The sequence below is a fragment of the Cavia porcellus genome, unplaced genomic scaffold (genome assembly GCF_034190915.1).
Source record: "Cavia porcellus strain 051 isolate PalLab524CR breed Dunkin Hartley unplaced genomic scaffold, mCavPor4.1 scaffold_5, whole genome shotgun sequence".
In the NCBI taxonomy this organism is placed as follows: Eukaryota; Metazoa; Chordata; class Mammalia; order Rodentia; family Caviidae; genus Cavia; species Cavia porcellus.
The window spans coordinates 29,326,006-29,344,202 of record NW_026947488.1 but is presented as its reverse complement, the minus strand read 5'-3'; the positions used below and the strand labels follow the sequence as shown (position 1 = coordinate 29,344,202).

The following is an 18,197-nucleotide window of genomic DNA, read 5'->3' as shown; positions in this document are numbered from 1 at the left end:
TTGTTTTGTTTTGCTTTTTTTGTCTTTTTGAGACAGGATCTTGCCATACAGTTCAAACTGGCCTTAGGGTCACTTCTTAGCCCAGGCTAGTCTCAAACTTACAATGATCCTCTTGCCTTAGTCTACCGAGTATTGGGGTTACAGGAGTGCACCACTATGTCCCAAGAAATCACTGTAGTTTTGAGCAAGCTGCTTTACCTCTGGGTTTTGCTTTTCTCCCATTTATACTAAGGTTTTACATGGGCCCTTCAACTCTTAAAATTGTAGGACTCCCAACTTTTTCCTTAATGGACTTCCTTAGAGCTCAGCTTTTTATTGCTTTCCATGTCTTGGCCAGTTAGTTCAATCCGGGGTTGGGGTAGGGGCTCGGGTAATGGAATTTTTGCTTGTGTACTAGTTTTTTCTCTGTTTCTGTACTCAGAGGGCCTTTCTGGTTCTCTAGTTCAGGAACCTTTTCAGTTAGCCACTGAGAAGAGAGCCAAGGAGCGGCAGGAGCTGGAAAAGAGAATGGCTGAAGTGGAAGCCCAGAAAACGCAGCAGCTGGAGGAGGCCAGGCAGCAAGAAGAAGAACAGAATAAGGAGGAGCTGGCCAGGCTACGGAAAGAACTGGTAACTGGGCAGCATGAACACTGACTAACCCAGGGTTGTCTTTTGTGTTCTCTGACCATGTTGCATTGTAGACAGGATCTGCAGTAGCTTGCAGAGCAGCATCAAAGGCAAGTGAGTGGAAGATGTCATCCCCCTGAGGCTAGGAGGAGGCTAAGATGGACACGAAGCACATGTGTATGTGGTGATCTAAGGAAGAGCTATGAGTTTTGGCTCTTGAGGAACCAACCTGTCAGTTGTGAAACGACACCAGTTGTCCAAAATACACATTTATTTTTAACATTGAATGTAGACACGATTTCTTCCAGAGGTCTGTGTAAGAAGCACATTGTGTGCTATCCACATGTACAGTGATGCATTTCCTAGGACTTTTTGTTGTTTGTCTTATTACTTTCATCTGAGATTAAGAACCAAAGTATTTTACAGTTAGACAAGAGCATATAGTACCAGGCTACAGAGAAGGGTAGGGGAATTGTGAGGCAACTGTACTTTCCTTTTTTCCCCTCTAACTCCATGAAGTTATAGTATGTGTTGGTCTCAGTGATCTTCATGCTAACATTAGTTTTATTTATCCAAAAGAACACACAATCCACATTACACAACCTTTTGTTGGGAGGATAGCAAGTTGTGATAACTGCATATAACAAGGAAAAAGACAGTTTTAGATGAAACTTCATATGATTAGTAAAAGGATGACTTACAGAAGTCTGTAGGTTTTGTCTGAAAGTACTCAAATAGTACTCAGTGATAGAGTGCTTGACTATCATGTGTGAGTTTCTAGATTCAGCACCACAAAAAGAACATAACAGCAGCACTCAGACTGGCTGCTGAAACAGCTGCTGGCTTAGGTGACAGGCAGGCTTCTAGGACAAACTACCAGAGAGAGCAGCCTCCGGAACTCAAGCTAGCAACTGCTGCCTGAAGGATAAAATAATACAATCCCCTCTTCATCCATAAAAGTATTCACACACTCATACAAAAAATTAACTCCAACTTACCTAGTTTTTCTAAAAACACTTGGTACCTGCCTCTTGTAGAGACCTGTTTTTTACAGCAGTTCTCAATATAGGCTAATGACAGTATTCTAAAGTATTCTAAGTAATCTGTGCTCGTTCTCTGTATTAGTGTAGTTTGATTCAGGATTGACCATCCAGAGGGATAGATGGGACAGAGTCTTCTCTGACAACCCTTCCTATGCTTTGTTCAATTTTACTTTTTTGTTCTTTTGGTTCATATTTTTGTGAGTTATTGAGAGTGAGGAAAGATATGGTGGTGTGTGCTGTAGTCTCAATTATTCAGGAGGCTGAAGCAGCAGGATTACAAGCTTGAGGACAGCCCAGGCAACTTAGACACTTGCTTAAATAAAAAAAGGGGACTGGAGATGTAGTGTGAAGACCTTTAGTTCAATCCTCAGTGCCACAAAAAACAGTGTGTCTATTGCACTCTGGCTAATTGTTAACTTGTAACTCTTTGTGCAATTGAGCACAGCCTCATTACACACTAGTACAGTGGTGGTGAAATTGTGGCACATGTGCCGCAGGAGTCTGTCTGTTGTTTTTGAAAGCCCTAACCCCTTGCCATCACTGCCCTAGGAAGTCACATAGGAGATGTGTGTGGCATTCTTAGTAAGGGATCCAGCGAACACCTAATAGAAACAAGCCAGGTGTGGTGGCACACTCCTATAATCTTGGCACTCAGAGGCTGAGGCAGGAGAATCGTGAATTCAAGCCCAGCCTAGGCAGTTTAGCAACCTCATGAGACCCCGTTTAGAAATAAAGGTCTGGATTCAGTACCACAACAAAACTACACTGCATTGTTCTCTCACATCCCTCTCATTCCTTGCTCTGCAGGTGCACAAGGCAAATCCGATACGCAAATACCAGTCTGTGGAAATAAAGTCAAGTGACCAGCCTCTGACGGTGCCTGTCTCTCCTAAGTTCTCCACTCGATTCCACTGCTGAACTAAACTGAGCTGCAGATACTGCTTGGCGCCAGGAGCTGCTTGTTATGTCCTACAGGCACGGAGAGAACTCATTTCTCCAGACTCATTGACTCATGCCTAACACAGCATTCCCACAGCTGTGGGGCCAGTTCCATGGAGGTGTTTTCATACATTTTAAGGCTAAAAAGAGACTCAGCTAACTCATCTATGCCTCGATGAGGCTTCTTGTAGTGGTTTCCTTTAAATATCAGTTGACCCTTAACTAGAATTACAAGTCTCTGTGTTAGCATAGTGCAATTTCTTTTTCCCTTTATCCCTTCCCTTTATATATTTGTGTATTTTTAATCAGAAAATAAAGATAGTGCAACTTTGAGGTAGGATTTAAGTCATAGTTTAAATGAGGACCAGTCAGTGTATCAGATTCTTTCCTCTTCTCTATATAAAATAAGTTTATAGTTAAGAGTTTGCCTTCAGGGCGGAGAACTTCAGTAACTGCTCAGGAGGATCACACAGCCTCCTGCGAACACACCAGCAACCACTCAACAAACTTGGAGCAGAGCCGCTCTCTGGCCTCTTTCCTCCCTGGCGCTGATAAAAACGGGAGTGGTGCTGAATACACTTTAAGACCTGGCCCAGGAATAAATACATGTTCTTTTCCCTGATTTTGTTACTTAATGGTTTACTTTTTTGGGGGGGGTAGCAGGAATCAAACTCAGGACTTTGTGCTTACCAGGCAGGCGCTGTGCTGCTGAGCTGTATCCCTGGCTCTAATGTTATAAAATTTAAGCCCCCTTTGAGTGAAAGTGGGTGATTTGAAAAGGAGGTCCAGGATCTTTCCAGATCACAGACTATCTTTAAAGGAAAGTGCTTTGTAACTTGTTTATCCATAGCAGAGTATCACTCCATATTTTATTAATTTGCTTCTAGTAAACACCTAATTGTGAATGGGTAAGAGTCAACTGAAGTAAAAAAAAAAATTTGTGTGAGTGTGTGTGTGTGACAGAGTCTTACTGTATAGTTCAGGCTGGCCTTGAGTTCATTCTGTAACCCAGGCTGGCTTTAAATGCACAGTGATCCTCTTGCCTCAGCCTCCTGAGTTGGGATTATAGGCATGTGCCACCACCCTTGGCTAAGATACGTTTTAAGAGTTCTTTCTTGACCATGACTTCAAATAAGGGTGGTCATTTCCTTTGTGCCTTCCAGTGTTTCTTGTATGAACTATGTCTAGTAGAGCAGCTGCCTCATATCTGAGTTGGCTTGTTCTTCACAAAACAATAGAGAGGTGTTAGTTCCTTGAAGACAAGAATTGTTGCAGTCCTCTGGGTTCTTTGACTGGTGCATAATTGGTTTAGATCCATGCTAAATAGTACATTTTCTTTTGACTTTCCATTTTTTAATTTAGTTTAATTTTTTTTGGTACTGGGGATCAAACTCACTTGCACTTGCCAGGTAAGCACTTATGCTGCTGAGCTAAATCCCTGCCCCTTTTCCATTATTTTAAAATAGCTGCTCCTGGGCCAGGAGATACAAAAGCAGCTGTGTTCTGTACAGGCCAATCCTAAGCACACCATATATGACATCAGGCCTATTTTATTTTCATGGATTTACTGTCATGCGCAAGCCATTGTAGATCCATGTAGATGGACAGCAGGGTAGTGCTTTTCACAGTATGACTTACAGATCCCTCCCTCCTGGAGGCCACAGGTCAGCACAAAATGAGACTCTTTTGTTTATTTCTTAGAGGTATGTAATATGGTCTCATAGCCACTTACTTAGTTCATTTAATAATTATTTACAGTGCTAAATATAAATGCCCACACCCTTTTGTACTGTTCTAGTCTCTGGGAATTCAGCCCAGAGAGAAAAGGACTGTGCCTTTTGTGGAGCTTAGACTTCAGTGGGGAAGACAGACAGATGTGCTTAAGTATTGTTCCACTGATGAGAGGTCTTAGCACCCCTGCTGTGCAGACAGGCTGGTGTGGAAGAGGAGCATGTGAGCTGGGGAAGGCGGGGAAGGCGGGCTAGGCGGGCTGGCTGCGGCTATTGCAGTGCAGGTAGTGAAAAGTGTTGGGCTTCGTGGTGAACCTGACATTGTAACTGGTAAGACTTGCCAGGGAAGTGGATGTGGAGAGAGGGAGTTACAAAGTGATCAGCCTCAGACAGACATGGATCATTTGCACTAAAATAAAATAAACAGCTCTTGGAGTCTTATATTTTCCTTGGTCACCTATTTCTTTGCTGTTTCCACCCCTACTAATCTCTTGATTTCTTCTCTGGATCTGGCGTATGAGGTTTTTTTTCTCTGTTTGTGTCAGTTCCCTCAGTCATGTGTTTCCACCTGGCATCATTTTTTCATATGTCTTATATGCTTTCACTTCTGATTGTGTCAGGTGGAACAGTAAATCCAGCCCTCGGACTGAGGCCTCAGGACTACTGTGTTGAGCATTACAGACTGGGACCTTCCACCCATTGCCCCCATTCTTGGTTGTCCCTGCCCAGCCCCCACATAGAGAGGTAGTATATGGCAGTGATTTAGAGAAGTTATGAAGTCTGATTAAGAAGAGCTGATGTTTAATTTTTAAAAATTAGTGTAGCAAAAGATACATTGTCATGAATTGCCCCTCAAAATACTCCTCCTTGCTTTGAACGCATATCACACTGTTGTTGCTGGGTTTTTTTGTTTTTGAGACAAAGTCTTACTATGTAATTCAGGTTGGCCTTTAACTCACAGCAACCCTCCTGCCTCAGCCTCTGGGAGTACATGTTTGCTACCATCCCCGGCTATGTTCATGCTGCTTTTGAAGCAACTCTAGAAGTTCTATTTGTGTCTTTATTTGAATTCTTATAACTGCCTTGATAACCTGAACTGATTAAAATTGTTGGCCTTTCGTGATCATTTTGACTTCAGAAAAGAGTCAAGCTGCATGGTGCATGATCCAATGAATAAGGTGGATGAGGACTCAAACTTACTGTTTGCCAGAAATTGTGATTGCAGAAGTGATATGTGAACTGGAGCATTGTGTGATGGAGAGTGAAACCAGGTACCCAAACTCAGGTTACTTTCACCACATCATTTTTAAATGCTTGAATAAGCTGTTATAATATTCAGGGTTGACTCGTGTTTCTGAGTGCAAACTCAGCTCGCACATTTCCATCAAGGCCAAAAAGCGCATCACCTTGATGGAGTTTCTTGACATGATTTCTTCACATGAAGAGAACTGGGTTTTGAACCCAGTTCTGACAGTTTTGAACCTTGCTCACAGGATCATAATCAGCCCCAAGTTTCATGTCCGTATGACATTTCTTTAAAAAGTTGCAATCTAAAGCTGCATGATCAGGAAAGCCCAATGAAATTGCATGTTAATTTGGTGTTCCTTTTGTTTTTAAGACAAGGACTCACTATGTAGTTCAGTCTGACCTTGAACTCACTATGTAGCCCAGGCTGGCCACAGCCTCTCAAGTGTCAGGACTACAAGCATGCACCGCCACGCCTGGCTAATGTGAATGTGTTCTTAATCTGTGATTTATGGCATAGTTCAAAAACACGCCTCTCTACTGTCGCTCACAAGTAACTGCACCAAGCAAGTTGAAACTTCTACATGCTTTTACCAAGGTTTGACTTGCCACTTCTTGTAGTGAAGATCCCTGCCTTTCCATTGGCTGGCACTAGGCAGGGGTCTTTCACCCATATTTTTTGATCACCTTTTGATACATTACTTCAGAACAAATACCTTAAAACTGAGTGGTTAACAGCTTCAACACAAACTCGTGATTAGTAATGAGTCTTGTTTTGATGAATGCCCCACTTTTACCTACCTTTTTTTCCTCCAGAAACTCAAACTCTACTTTTATAGAGACGTTTGTATTCTTTGTCCTCATAGGTCAAGTTCTAGAAGAAGCTTCATCTTTCCATACTAAGAGGTTACTCAGGAATTTTTCTAAACAAATGGAATGTCCTGAGATAAGAATTTACTGGGTTCTACTAAGAATCTGGCTGCCACACTTTGCTTGGCAGTTTTGCAAAGTGCCTAGTGCGCATGCACGTGTAGATTGTTGGCGCTCCCACTGTTTGTGGGAGGGCGGTTTTCAGAAGGGTTTTGACTTGGTCATGATTTTCCATTGCTCATACTTTGTATGAATTCATATAAGATCACTTTTACTCTTTGGTTAATCACTGTTTTCTTGTGTAGTATCTTAGTTTTTATTTTTGTCTCTTTGCTCTTTAGTTGGTTTTTTGAGACTGGGTCTCACTGTTGTTGAGGCTGGCTTTGAACTCACAACCCAGGCTGGCCTTAGCCTCCATAGTGCTGGGATTACAGGCATGTGTCACATGCCCTTCTTTATTTTTTTATTTTTTTATTTTTTTGGTACCAGGGATCAAACTCAAAACCTTCCACTTGCCAGACAGGCACTTGTGCCGCTGAGCCCTCTCTGGCCCCTGCCCTGCTTCTTATGTAGTGTCTTAGCTGGTCTTTCAGTTGCTTTATTCCTTACCAGTTCTTTTCTGAGGAGTTTTGTCCCTAGAAAGTAGAGCCAGAGTGGAGGACAGACTGCAGTATTAGTTGCCCCAGCACCTAACAGAGATGAGAGCTGGACACACATAATTATTAATAGTAGGATAGGTTCTAAAATGGGGAGTACTGTAGGAGTTCAGGGTTCTCGTTGGAAGTGAGGTTGTAATTCATAAAGATGATTTTTAGTTTTTTAAAAGTAAAAATTCTAAAGGTAATCACAGTTAGATATTTGTCTAGGTTTTTGGGGGGCTGGCTTATGGCTGGAGTGCCTGGTTGAATGTGAATGTCCTGTGATAAATCTTGACATCGTTTCCTTTGTGATTCCCTTGAGGAAGGCTGTCGCCTCCTGGAAGCTGGTTTGCTGGGAAAGTTCTTCAGTGCTGAGAGAAGCAGTTAAAAAAACTGTGAGCCATGTGGCTGGGCTCCTATTTCTGCACAGGCAGGCTGAGTTTCAGCTTGGTGGTGCGGATCCAGGTAGGAACTGGTCAACGTTCTGAATCCTGAGCTGCCTTCTACCTTGCAGCCTGCTGAGATGCTCAGAGAACATACAAAGTTTCCTGGAGACAGGACAAGCCCAGGCCTATGGAAAGAGCAGGAAGGTTAAAGTGTGTGGCAGTCTGAGCAGTGACGGAGGCGTAACCAGGGAACTGAATGTTTGCGCCAGGGCCAGGAATTCCAGGACAATTTGTTATCTAGCTAAAGCCAGTGTAGTTGCTACAAAAGAGAAGCCTGGGGACAAAAACATACTTCCCTCTTTCTTTGTGTTCTTCGTAACCACTCTTGTTTCCTGGTGCTATTGGAACAGTTGGTGACGTTGGAAGTGTCTGGTAGTCTTTGTTATTCTCTAGCCGGAGAATAAGAGGCCAGGCTCAGGCCAAAGTGTGTTTCTTATGCACTGCAGGTATCACCTTCCTGGAAGGCTTTCACCAGTGCTGACTTTCACTTGCAGAAATCATAGGTCAGGTGTAACTGGCCAAAAGAAATACTAGGTTTTGTTAGGAAACAATGATTTACCAGGCATCAGTTGCTCTTTTCCCTTTAAAAAAAATGCTCTTGGACAGAGAGGAAATAAAAGGCTGGCCTGTCTGATCTGCAGAGACCCAAATAGTTGTGAGACTGCTGTAGCAAGTCAAGCAGGGTGTGAATGTGCTAAACATTGTGACTAACTGCCATAGCCCGACTTGTTTTGGTGCTGGTAGTATTTTTGGGCCCTCTTTCAACAAGGCTGAGAGAAATAGACTGTGGTGGCTCCTTTGTAATGTCGAAAAGTAGTTTGGGGCCACATTGATGGAACTTGCTTGGTGGCAACGAGATGAGGCATCTTCAAGCCCTTTCCGACCTCCCATCATGGGCACACGTACTGGATTACACAGCCAATCTGGTGCGTGTTCTTTTAGGTAAAACTTTTGTCCTTTTTTATATATTAGGTGTGATTGAAAAATACGAATATTTAAGTTTTTAAAATTATTTCCCAGCACTTGGGAGGCTGAGGCAGGAGGATTGCTGTGAGTTCAAGGCTTGTCTGAACTACATAGTAAGTCCCTGTCTCAAAAAAACAAGCGATCAAACAAGAAAAACAAATTGTAGTAAACAACAAATTGCCATTAATGCCTCTCGGGGTGCTACTTGTGAATATACTTACCCCTCATTCTTACCACTGAACTGATTTTTGTGATTTTAGTTGCACTGTTATTGTCGTCTTGGTGTCCTGACTATATTAAAAACTTTTGCCTTTCCTTGTCCTTTTTGACTTTGGGAAAGAGATAGAAGTTACATACATGGTGCCAGCTCTGGTGAGTAAGGTGGAGCGTACACCGGAAGTGTTTTCACGAGCTGCCTGTCTGTTGGGTGGCGCTCACTGCCAGCATTTGAATATTACACCTCGTGAAGACACAAAAGACTTCCAGAGCTGCTTCAGAAAGTGGCAGAGACAGTGGCTCAGTGTGTGCCAAGTGCAGGTTGTCTCCCGGGGATGAGTGGGAATGTGTCTTTCACTGTAATACATTTTAAAACATCCACTGTACATTGTGGTCACACCTTGTATGGCTTTGCTGTGTGTACCCTTTTGGTATACTGCTGTCATTTAGCACCAGCATAGCATATGTGTTTTTCCTGTATTATTGTATACTTGTAAGTACCGGCTTTAGGAGCGTGCTGTTCCATTGTTGTAAGCGTCCTTCTCCCCAGTGAAAATGCCTGTTCTGCAGAGGATTGTCCTGGCCTATTTATAGGACAGAATTGTCTGCATTTGCTTCCCTCTAACGTGACATAGCCGTATCTAAATTTTGTACTTTTACCACTTACCAGCCAGTTATCTTTGTAATTGAAATATAAGCTTGGAAGGAGATATTTCTCTCCCAGAAGTGTAATTCATGACATTATTGTGGCACACACACTTGCAGGTTGGAAAAGCTCCCTGGCTGGTGTGACGTCAGTATCACTGCCCAGTGTGGGGAAAAACATTTAGCAAAGTCTTTTTGAAGATAATTTTAGTTACATTATTTTAAAGTCTTACAACTCTACATTTTCTAATAGACTTACTTGGCAGATTCATTGTCTTCAAGCCTTCAGATTAGATTTGAAAGAAAGCAGCACTTTGTCCTAACTGGAATTGTGATGTGTCTGTTGGGAAGAGTGGAAGGCGGGGTTATCATCTCATGTTTGTCTCTGACAAACCAGGTGACGGTTAACAAGTTGTTGCACTGCACCTCAGTTTCCACATCCAAACCCAGTAGCTTGAGCTGATTTTAGTATGTGGGCTGCCGAAGCAAGCACTGAGCTAGAACTGTGAGGCTCCTTTTATCTTAAATATTTTCAGATTTTTTTCTAGGCAATTTGTTTAAGCCCCACCAGCCCTACTTTAACGTTTCTGTTCCTCCCATAGCCAGGCACTCGGCCACTTCTAGTGAGTGCTTTGCCACAGGAAGGGCAGTGCAGTATCCGGACACCAGTGTGCCATCTTGTCGAGGGCTTTCCAGGGGGTGGTTCTGGAAGCGGGAGTCTAGCCCAGATCGCTCCAGGGGGTTAATCCCGGAATAATGTTGTCCTCCCACACATGCATATTTTCGGCTGTTTTTCTTGACCTTGGAACTGTTTGAAGACTGCATAGAATATCCAGTGTATTTTACAGACTACCCCAAAGAAGTCGCCCCCTCAACACCCAAGATGTGTCCCCCTGCGCCCAGGCGTGACTTTTTCTTCTAAGTGGTTTTTCTAATGGCAGTTTAATGATGTCACAGTAAAACTACAGTTTTTAAAGGGCTCATCATCCAGAAGAACTGGGCTACTTTGGATATTTTGCATGAAGTTCAAGAGAAACAATTAGTGGAATAAAGCCTAGATTGGGAATTGGAAGAGCTGCTTCTTGGCTCTGTGGCCTTGAGCCATTTGAGTTCTGTGGCCTCCGCCTCCTCACTTCAGAGTTAGAATGGCATTTTTGGAGAGGACTGTTACTATAGCTCAGGGAGGAGAGTTTCTCTGCTAAAGCAGTGCAGGTAGCAGTGGTGACTTACCCTTCTTGGCTGGTGTGACAGTGTGACCATTCCTGTCACCAGGGCTTGCCAGGAAGCCCCCATTGTTAACTCGCAGCTAACCACATGACAAGGCAGTCACGGTTGCTAGTTACCAGCTTCAGGGAGGCTGCAGGTGAGGGCTCATGGGAGTTTCTGCAAACCAGAAGCAAGCGATGGATTTGAGTTGAGCTTCTGGAGATCTCATTCCCACTGGTTGATGTCTACACTGCAGGCTCACTGAACTTACGATAACCCTCTCTGGGGCTTTATTATTTGCACACTGGCTGTTTTCTCTCTTTTGTGGTAGTTTGTATTGCTCCTTCACCAATGACTTGACTTTGTGCATCTCTTGCTGTCCGCCCAATCAAGTCTGAATGTTTCCAGGTTTTCCTCACATGGGTACCACATGAGTACCAAAATACTGCTGTCTACAGCCCAGGGACTCAGAAATAAATGATCGGGAAGCTCAGCCTTTTGGGTTCTGGGAGACTTTTCTGTGGTCCACAGTGTGTGGTCTGTGGACCAACAGTATACAAGCGCTGCCCACAACTGACTTAGTGTGACCATGATGTCTCAGTGCAGAGCCCTGTGACATTTTAACCAGCTTTGTAGGGACTACAATCTGCCCAAGTGTAGGGACTGCTGTGCCAGGAGAGGGACCGTAAATACCATCTCAGGTTCCCATGGTTCCATGAGCCAGCAGCTCTCTCCTGTGACTCAGTGCCCAGGACAGACAGGAGCCTGCCTGAGGGCAAGACACTGTCCTCCCTGCCACGGCTCCCTAGGGTGCCATCTGTGTGCAGTGCGTTACTGTTGCTGAGGCTGTGGAGAGGGAACTTTCCTCCTGCCTGAGAGGGAGGAATGCTTTTCCATATATGCTTGCAACATATGACAGATGAGGAAACTGAGGCTTGGCATTCCTTACCCAAAGTCACCCTCCCGGAAGTGGCAGGGTCGGAATTAGGATCCAGGTCTGTGTGTTCCCAGAGGCCCTACCTTCCCAGCTCGCATCCCTGGAGCAGAACCAGCACTACGGGGGGCACCCTAGGTCCTCCGGAGGACAATGCCTGATTCTTTTTGTGTGAGGTGGAGCCCTTGCTGGCCCAGCCTCCCGGAGGCTGAAAGGCAGCTCCTCACTCCACTTTCACCTGCCTTCTGCACAGCAGGCATCTCCTCAGACCGGGCCGGATGCTTGGGTTCCTGTCAGGGATGTGGCAGCTGCCAGTACGTTAAGCCACATGCCTCCGCAGGCCAGAATGATGGCCAAGGTGCCAAACAGACTGCAGCCGTGAAGTGTCCCCCAGCAGGGCCCTTTCCTAGCAGCCCCTCAGCTTGCCATGTATCTCCTAGTTCTTATGGCAATCCAGTTTAGCAAGCACACCTAGACTTTAAAAATAGCACAGTGGCAGGCAGGGAAGCTGTCCCTATGCAAGAGAACAGAACACGCGTTCCCAGGTTCTTGAGCCGTTTCCTGGGGTCGTATGATGGGAATGACTTCTAGTCAAATTACTCAACCCAGGGTCTACGCCTGCTCTGTCCTGCTTGTGCTCCTGGATATGCAGCTGTTTTGCCCCCGCTGCAGTGCTTCCAAGTCTGCGCCTGGGATGTTTCCTGTTCTTGGAACAGCTGCGCCAGCCTGGGGTACCCTCCTGCTATTTGATCCTATAGGGAGGTGTCCAGTGGCTGTGGCAATGTTCAGATGACCTTGTTCCTCTGACGTCATTAGGTAGCTATTTTTAGCTTTGCTGTTTATGCTGCAGAAGTTGGGCTGGGATGGGAGAGGAGGAGTAAGGGAAGGACTAGCTTGGATTCCCCTCATCCCCTACCAAAGTAGAACCATTTATTCTTTCCTACTGAACGTCAAGCCTTGGGGCAACAAAGTTGACGCAACCTAAATGTTTCTTTAAAGGTACTAGGAATAAACCCCTGGCCTCACACGTGCTAAGCAAGCATTCTTTCACTGAGCTACATCCCAGTCCCAAAATACTCTTCACTCATAAATTTATTTTTCCATCAGTCACGGTGGCGCAGTGCTCCTGAGAGGCCAAGATAAGGAGGAACACAGCATGGGCAACTTAACAACATGGCAAGATCTTGTCTCAAAATGTAAAATAATGGTGGTTCTCACCTATAATCCCAGCACTCGGGAGGCTGAGGCAGGAGGATCCTTGTGAGTTCGAGACCAACCTGAACTGCATAGTGAGACCCTGTCTCAAGAAAAAAAATTTTTTAAAGGCCTGGGTCTTTAACTCAGTGTAAAAGTCCTAGGTTCAATTGCAGTATACTATATAAAATGTTTTCATTTTCCATTTTGTGTGTGTGTGTATGTGTGTATGTTTGTGGGATGGAAAATGGCCCTGGAGCCAGACAAGGTGGATTAAAGCTCTGGTCCTACCATTTACCTCTAAAGGCTTGGGTAAGTTTCTTTCTGTGTTCCTAAGTTCTTGGGTGTCTGACACTAAGATGAAAGAGTTATGCCTGTGCCCGGCACACAGTAAATGCACAGTACGTGTTAGCAATGTTACTGTCAGCCACAATGGCACCATGTATTGCTCTAGGTGCTTGCTTGAGAGACGGATTGAGTGAGAAATGGACACTGTGTATTCTGAGCTGGGATCTGGGCCCAAAAAAGCTTCACACTGGGACTTGGTTGACACAAGTCGCAAGAAATACCCGCCCCATGCACCACTCTATCCTAACTCCTAGGGGGCGTTCAAGGGCAGTGAGATGCAGCTCCCAGCTTTGGTTGGTTGAGTGACTCAATCCTGATTACCTTTCCAGAGGAAGGTTTTTAAAAACACCACCATCCTGCGCACACCTCCAGATGGCCGATTTGTTGGCTGTGAAAATTCCCCAGGCTGTTGGGACAGGTGTCCTCCGCTGGCACATATCAGGAGGAGACACTCAGAGCCAGTCCTCCTTCAGGGCTTCAGTATTTCCAAGGGAGCAGGCCTCTGACTTGGAAGTTCTCGAGCTTGCACGTGTATAAACATCACCAGAAATGCTGCTCAGAAAGACTGCTTCCTGGAGCCACATTCCCAGCAACCTCCATGTTAAACTCTCCAGGGCCTCAGGCATTGACCAAGAGGCCGAGGGGATAGAATTGTGAGCTCTCTGAGGTTCTGACCACACCTGCAGCTGAGAAGTCACCCCTGACGTCAGTTCCAAAGGCTCTGCTTCTGAAATCCCACCATGTTTCATATCCTATTAATGCTTTTCCTCTTTTTCTGCCTCTAATTTGTGTCCATGTTATATTTTGACTTACTGATCTGATCATGTTATGAAGAGTCATTTTTTTAACATAGGAAATTCAAAGAATAAAAAGTCGTCTCCATTCTCACACTTGGGATATACCTGTATACCCCCAGAGGTCTTCTGTTTTTAATAACAAGATCCTACTCCACATGTGAGTTTTACAAGCCTTTTTCACCTAAAATGCAGTCAATAGTGATTCTATGGCCCTCTCCCAACTTCATCTCTGCATCTCCAAAGTCAAAGGTTTAGTCCTTGCCACAGAGTTGGACACTCACTGGGGCAGGGCAGTGTGTCAGTTAGGCTTCCAGCAAAATCTGTGACCATTTTGCAGCACAGGATGCCCGAAAATCTCTGTTCACCAGCTTTAGCCATAAGAGCCAGCGCTATCATAGTGACAGCAACCTTACCTAGGGCTTTTCCAGAGCCTGGGGAGGGCGTAGGTACCGGTAAGGCTGGGCTCAGAGTCCAAAGGTGGGGGAGGGCGAGAGAACAGCTTGCTTATGACAGCTCTGCGTGACTCTCAAGTCAGGCCCGGGTGGAAGTTAGGAGGGGAGCTGGCTGCTCTCTTTGGAGTCAGAAAGGTTATTGCTCAACTCCTTGGATTTTCCATCACAGTGGAGCAGGGAAGGGGTCAGGCGGAGAATGTCTCTTCTAGCAGGTCCTTTTAAAGCCTTTGGCTGGACCATTTCCTCATAGGAACCAAAGAAGCAGTGCCTGGGTAGAGTTAACTCCCCCACTGCCGGTGAATTCTGGACATGGCCAAGCCCGGGAGCCTGGGCTCCTGGAGGGAAGAGATATATGGGGTAAAAGACCCAGGAGCCATGAACTCTGGATGCAGAAGCCTCGCCCCTGGCCTTGTTTAATCCAACAGGCATAATTGCATCCCGCTGATCTTAATTCCCCGGGCAAGATTAATTGGTCCTGGCATTGCCCTGTTTCCTATCCTGCCCCTGGAGAAGCAAAAGTATCTGCAATTGGTGCAGGGCAGAGGATCCCCTTTTTCTAAGGGTGAGCAGGGGCTTTGGCAACCCCTAGATAGGTGGAGGAAATTTCCCTGTGCTCTACCCCTGTGCCTCCAAGAGAGTGCTGAAACACAGGTCCAGGACTTCCAGGGAGGAGCTGGCTGGGGCAGACCATCCTGCGGATCTGGAACCAGGCCAGCCTCTCATCCCAGCAGAAGGCAGGGTGGAGCAGGCAGGAGCAACTGAGCCCTCTACCTGAGGTGCCCACAACATTTGCAAGCTCCAGAACCTGCCACACTGTGCTAAACACTCCACATACATGTGCTGGCTTCTTCTCCCCAGCCACTCTGTGCAGGAGGCCGTGGTATGAGCCAATCCTTGGGTTAGGTGGTTCCAATCCCAGTTCTGTGATGTTGCCTATGCGTCAATTTTCCTACGACATCGGAAAATTGGGGGTGGAATGGCTGACACACAGTGCACTCCCATATCGCTCTAAGTGCTTCGTGTACCCTTCCGAGGGCAGGGACTGGTCCTGCAGACAAGAAACCAGCAAAGGTGTTACTGGTCATGGAGCTCCACCGACAGAGCTTCTAACCACTTCCCAGCAGTGTTGTTATAAGGGTTAAAAGACCCTCAATTGTTTACTCCATGTGCCCAGTTCAGTAAGTGCTTTTACTTGGGAATCATAACAGTAATAAAGTAGCAAATGCCACTACTTTGGTCTCCTTGAGAGGTTCTTCTGGCTTTGAATCTGGATAGTTTTAAGCCACTCACTAAGGTAAGTGACTTAGGGGGCAGGCCATTTACTTTCCCTGATATCAGTCTCTGCGTCTTTTTTTTTTTTTTTTAATTGCGTCAGAGTCTCACTATGTAGCCCAGGCTGGCCTTGAACTTGCAATGATCCTCCTGTCTTAGCCTCTGGAATGTTGGGATTATAGGCATCCATGCCCAGCTTCTCTACATTTTTAAAATGCTCTGTCACTTGGCTTGTGGAGATTTTAGGAACAGGGTAAAGTCAAGCCAGGCCCATGGTGGGCACTCAGCACCTGACAGGTATTTGCTTGTTTGTTTGTTTGTTTTTTGAGACAGGGTCTTGCTGCGTAGTTTAGGCCGACCTCAAATTTGAGGTGATCCTCTTGTCTCAGCCTCCTGAGTGCTGGGACTTTAAAGCGTGCACCACCATGCCTGGCATAAAAGATGGGTGTTGATAGCCACAGCAACAGCAAGGGGTGTCAGCAAAGCCATCAGAGTAAAGCCACCCCAAGACCCGGTCCAGAGTCTTGCTGGTCTCTCAGTTACTTACTCATCAGAGACTGACTGGCAGGCACACACTGTGCTGGGGACATGCGCAAGCATGAGCGGCCCTGCCCAGACTCATCCCCAGTGGGTTTGGCCTGGGGCCCTGCAGGAGGCCAGGCAGGGGGTGTTTAAACTTTCAGGCCAAACTAGAGAATGCTGTCCAACAGAGGGCCAAGAGGTCCCAACCCCAGGTGTGGACAGGAAACATTTCAGCCTCCAAATACTAAGACCCACATAGTAGGCAACCAGGCCGGGAGACTTCAGAGCGGAAAGAAGACTTTGAAATATGTTCCTGGCCCCCTCTGTGTGCGTGTGCATGAGCGTGTGCACGTGTGTGCATGTGTGTGGCAGTGCTGGGGAGGGGCTATAACCCAGGGGCTCGTGTGCATGCTGGGTAAGTGCTCTATCACCAACTGCACCCCCAGATCTCCTTCTGTTGAGTGACACAGGGCAAGCCTCTATTCCTTTAATTCTTGTGCCCATCCTGATGGGATGAATGTGGCCCACAGTTATTAACAAGATAATGTGTAAAGACAAGCTGGATAAAGTCTGAAGCAGTGCCGAGAGCTCCTTTCCCTTGGGGGAGATGAGGTTCAAATGCCAGCTCATCCTCTTATAACCTGTATGACTTTGTATAAATGACTGAACCCCCGTGCCTCAGTTTCCCCGCCTATGATGTCCCAGCCACAGTGGGGTTTTTTGTTTGTTTGTTTTGTTTTTTTCTTTTTTATCGGTACCAGGGATCGAACTCACAACCACACACTTGCAAGGCAGGCGCTTATGCCGCTGAGCTAAATCCCCAGCCCCACAGTGGGCCATTAATGAAGACTGCATGAGTGCATCTTCACGAGGCACTCCGAATGAGGTCTGGCGCTGGGGAGGGCTCCGTAGGTACTAGTTATTTTTGCTTCCTGGAAGAGGCTGTCAACCGAGGAGAGGAGGGCTGGGTGGGATGAGGAGGCTCAGACGGAGCCGTGGCCGTCAAGCCTGGGAGGGATCTCCAGCTCTAGCTTCTGATCACTTGTGTCAAAAACTTTAACCTTTACTTACCTTCCAAAATTACTCATTTTGCCAAGTAATGCATTCACACAGTCAGTCAAATAAAACAATGAAAGGCCCACAACCACAGTCCCCGCCCCAGTCCCCGCTTTCTTGTCTGTTCTGCTATGATTATAAAGTGACAAAGTATACCTTACGCATGCTTTTGCATAGCTATTAGCATGCTCATGCTCTTCTGCACCCCCACATTTTGGGGTCCCTCCTAATCATATTCCCCCTTGCATGGAGGTGCTGGGTTCTCTCCGCCTTCTCCCATGTAAGGGCAGCCGCTGGGCTTTTACCTTGTGCGATGGAGAAGCTGAGTGGGCTGACTGGATGGGTTGCAGTCAGGCCCCACACCCAGATGCCCACTCTGGTCACTTTTCCCAGACCCCTCAGGGAAAGGCTGGGCAAGTAGCCCTGGCGCTGGAAGGTGCCTCAGAGCACAGCTTTCTCATCCCAGTGCAGCTTACACACCTGGGCTGAGATCCCTGTCATAATCAAAGATTCTAGAAAAGATCCTTCATTAGCCACCAACCTGTCCTGGGCAGGCTGCCAGAGAGGATGGATCTGATCTGGGGCGCAGCTCGGGGCACTGGCCACCTCCCACAGCCCAGGGTCCTGAGATCTTTCCAAAGAGAAAGCTTTGGGCCTGTGCCCCTGAGACAGTTTCTTACCCAAAGAAGTCCAAGTAGTCCAGATGCCAAGGGCATAGAGCTGGATATTGGGGTCAGGGTGATTATTCCTGGGCCTCTGTGGATCTCCCGGTTCTGGGAAACCCTAGGAGTTGTGACATGTAGGTAGACAGAGCTTGGGCCAGGCCTGGGCATCGTCTTGTCCTTCAGCTCTGCCTGAAGGTCCCCTGTCCTTCTGGGCCCCTCTGATCCTGTCCAGGTTGGGAGTCCTGGGCGAGGAAAGAGCTGCTCCCCCAGGGCCCCAGGTACCCCCTTCTTTTTCTCTTCCTGCTTGTTCCAACACCATTCCACCCCAGTCAGGCTGTGGGAAGAATTCTGTGTCCTCTGAACAGAGGCCAAGAGTGACAGGTGGTGGCAGCCCGAGCTGCATGGCC

The 18,197-nt window shown here is 46.4% G+C and overlaps 1 protein-coding gene and 1 long non-coding RNA gene across 7 annotated transcripts in view; one reads left to right on the top strand and one right to left on the bottom strand.

The window, feature by feature from the left end:
- Window positions 1-4,759, top strand: part of Tpx2 (TPX2 microtubule nucleation factor) — a 58,886-nt gene extending 54,127 nt beyond the window's left edge. For 3 of the 4 annotated variants that reach the window (XM_013159992.3, XM_013159990.3, XM_013159991.3), the window contains exons 17-18: window positions 422-609; window positions 2,457-4,759. In XM_013159992.3, the coding sequence (XP_013015446.1) occupies window positions 422-609; window positions 2,457-2,567 (299 nt within the window). In that variant the 3' untranslated portion in view covers window positions 2,568-4,759. The remainder of the gene's footprint in view (window positions 1-421; window positions 610-2,456) is intronic. The other variant, XM_003476648.5, reaches the window with a different exon arrangement.
- A 342-nt stretch (window positions 4,760-5,101) lies between these two features.
- Window positions 5,102-18,120, bottom strand: LOC106029130 (uncharacterized). 3 transcript variants are annotated; one of them, XR_010047430.1, is made up of 5 exons: window positions 17,806-18,120; window positions 12,703-15,323; window positions 10,575-10,727; window positions 9,604-9,684; window positions 5,102-7,642 (listed from the first exon to the last, which is right to left on the bottom strand). It is a non-coding gene; the product is annotated as an uncharacterized LOC106029130 (long non-coding RNA). The 3 variants fall into 3 exon arrangements; XR_010047429.1 differs by having other exon boundaries at window positions 10,575-15,323; XR_001202795.2 differs by lacking the exon at window positions 12,703-15,323.
- Between the last annotated feature and the right edge of the window lie 77 nt (window positions 18,121-18,197).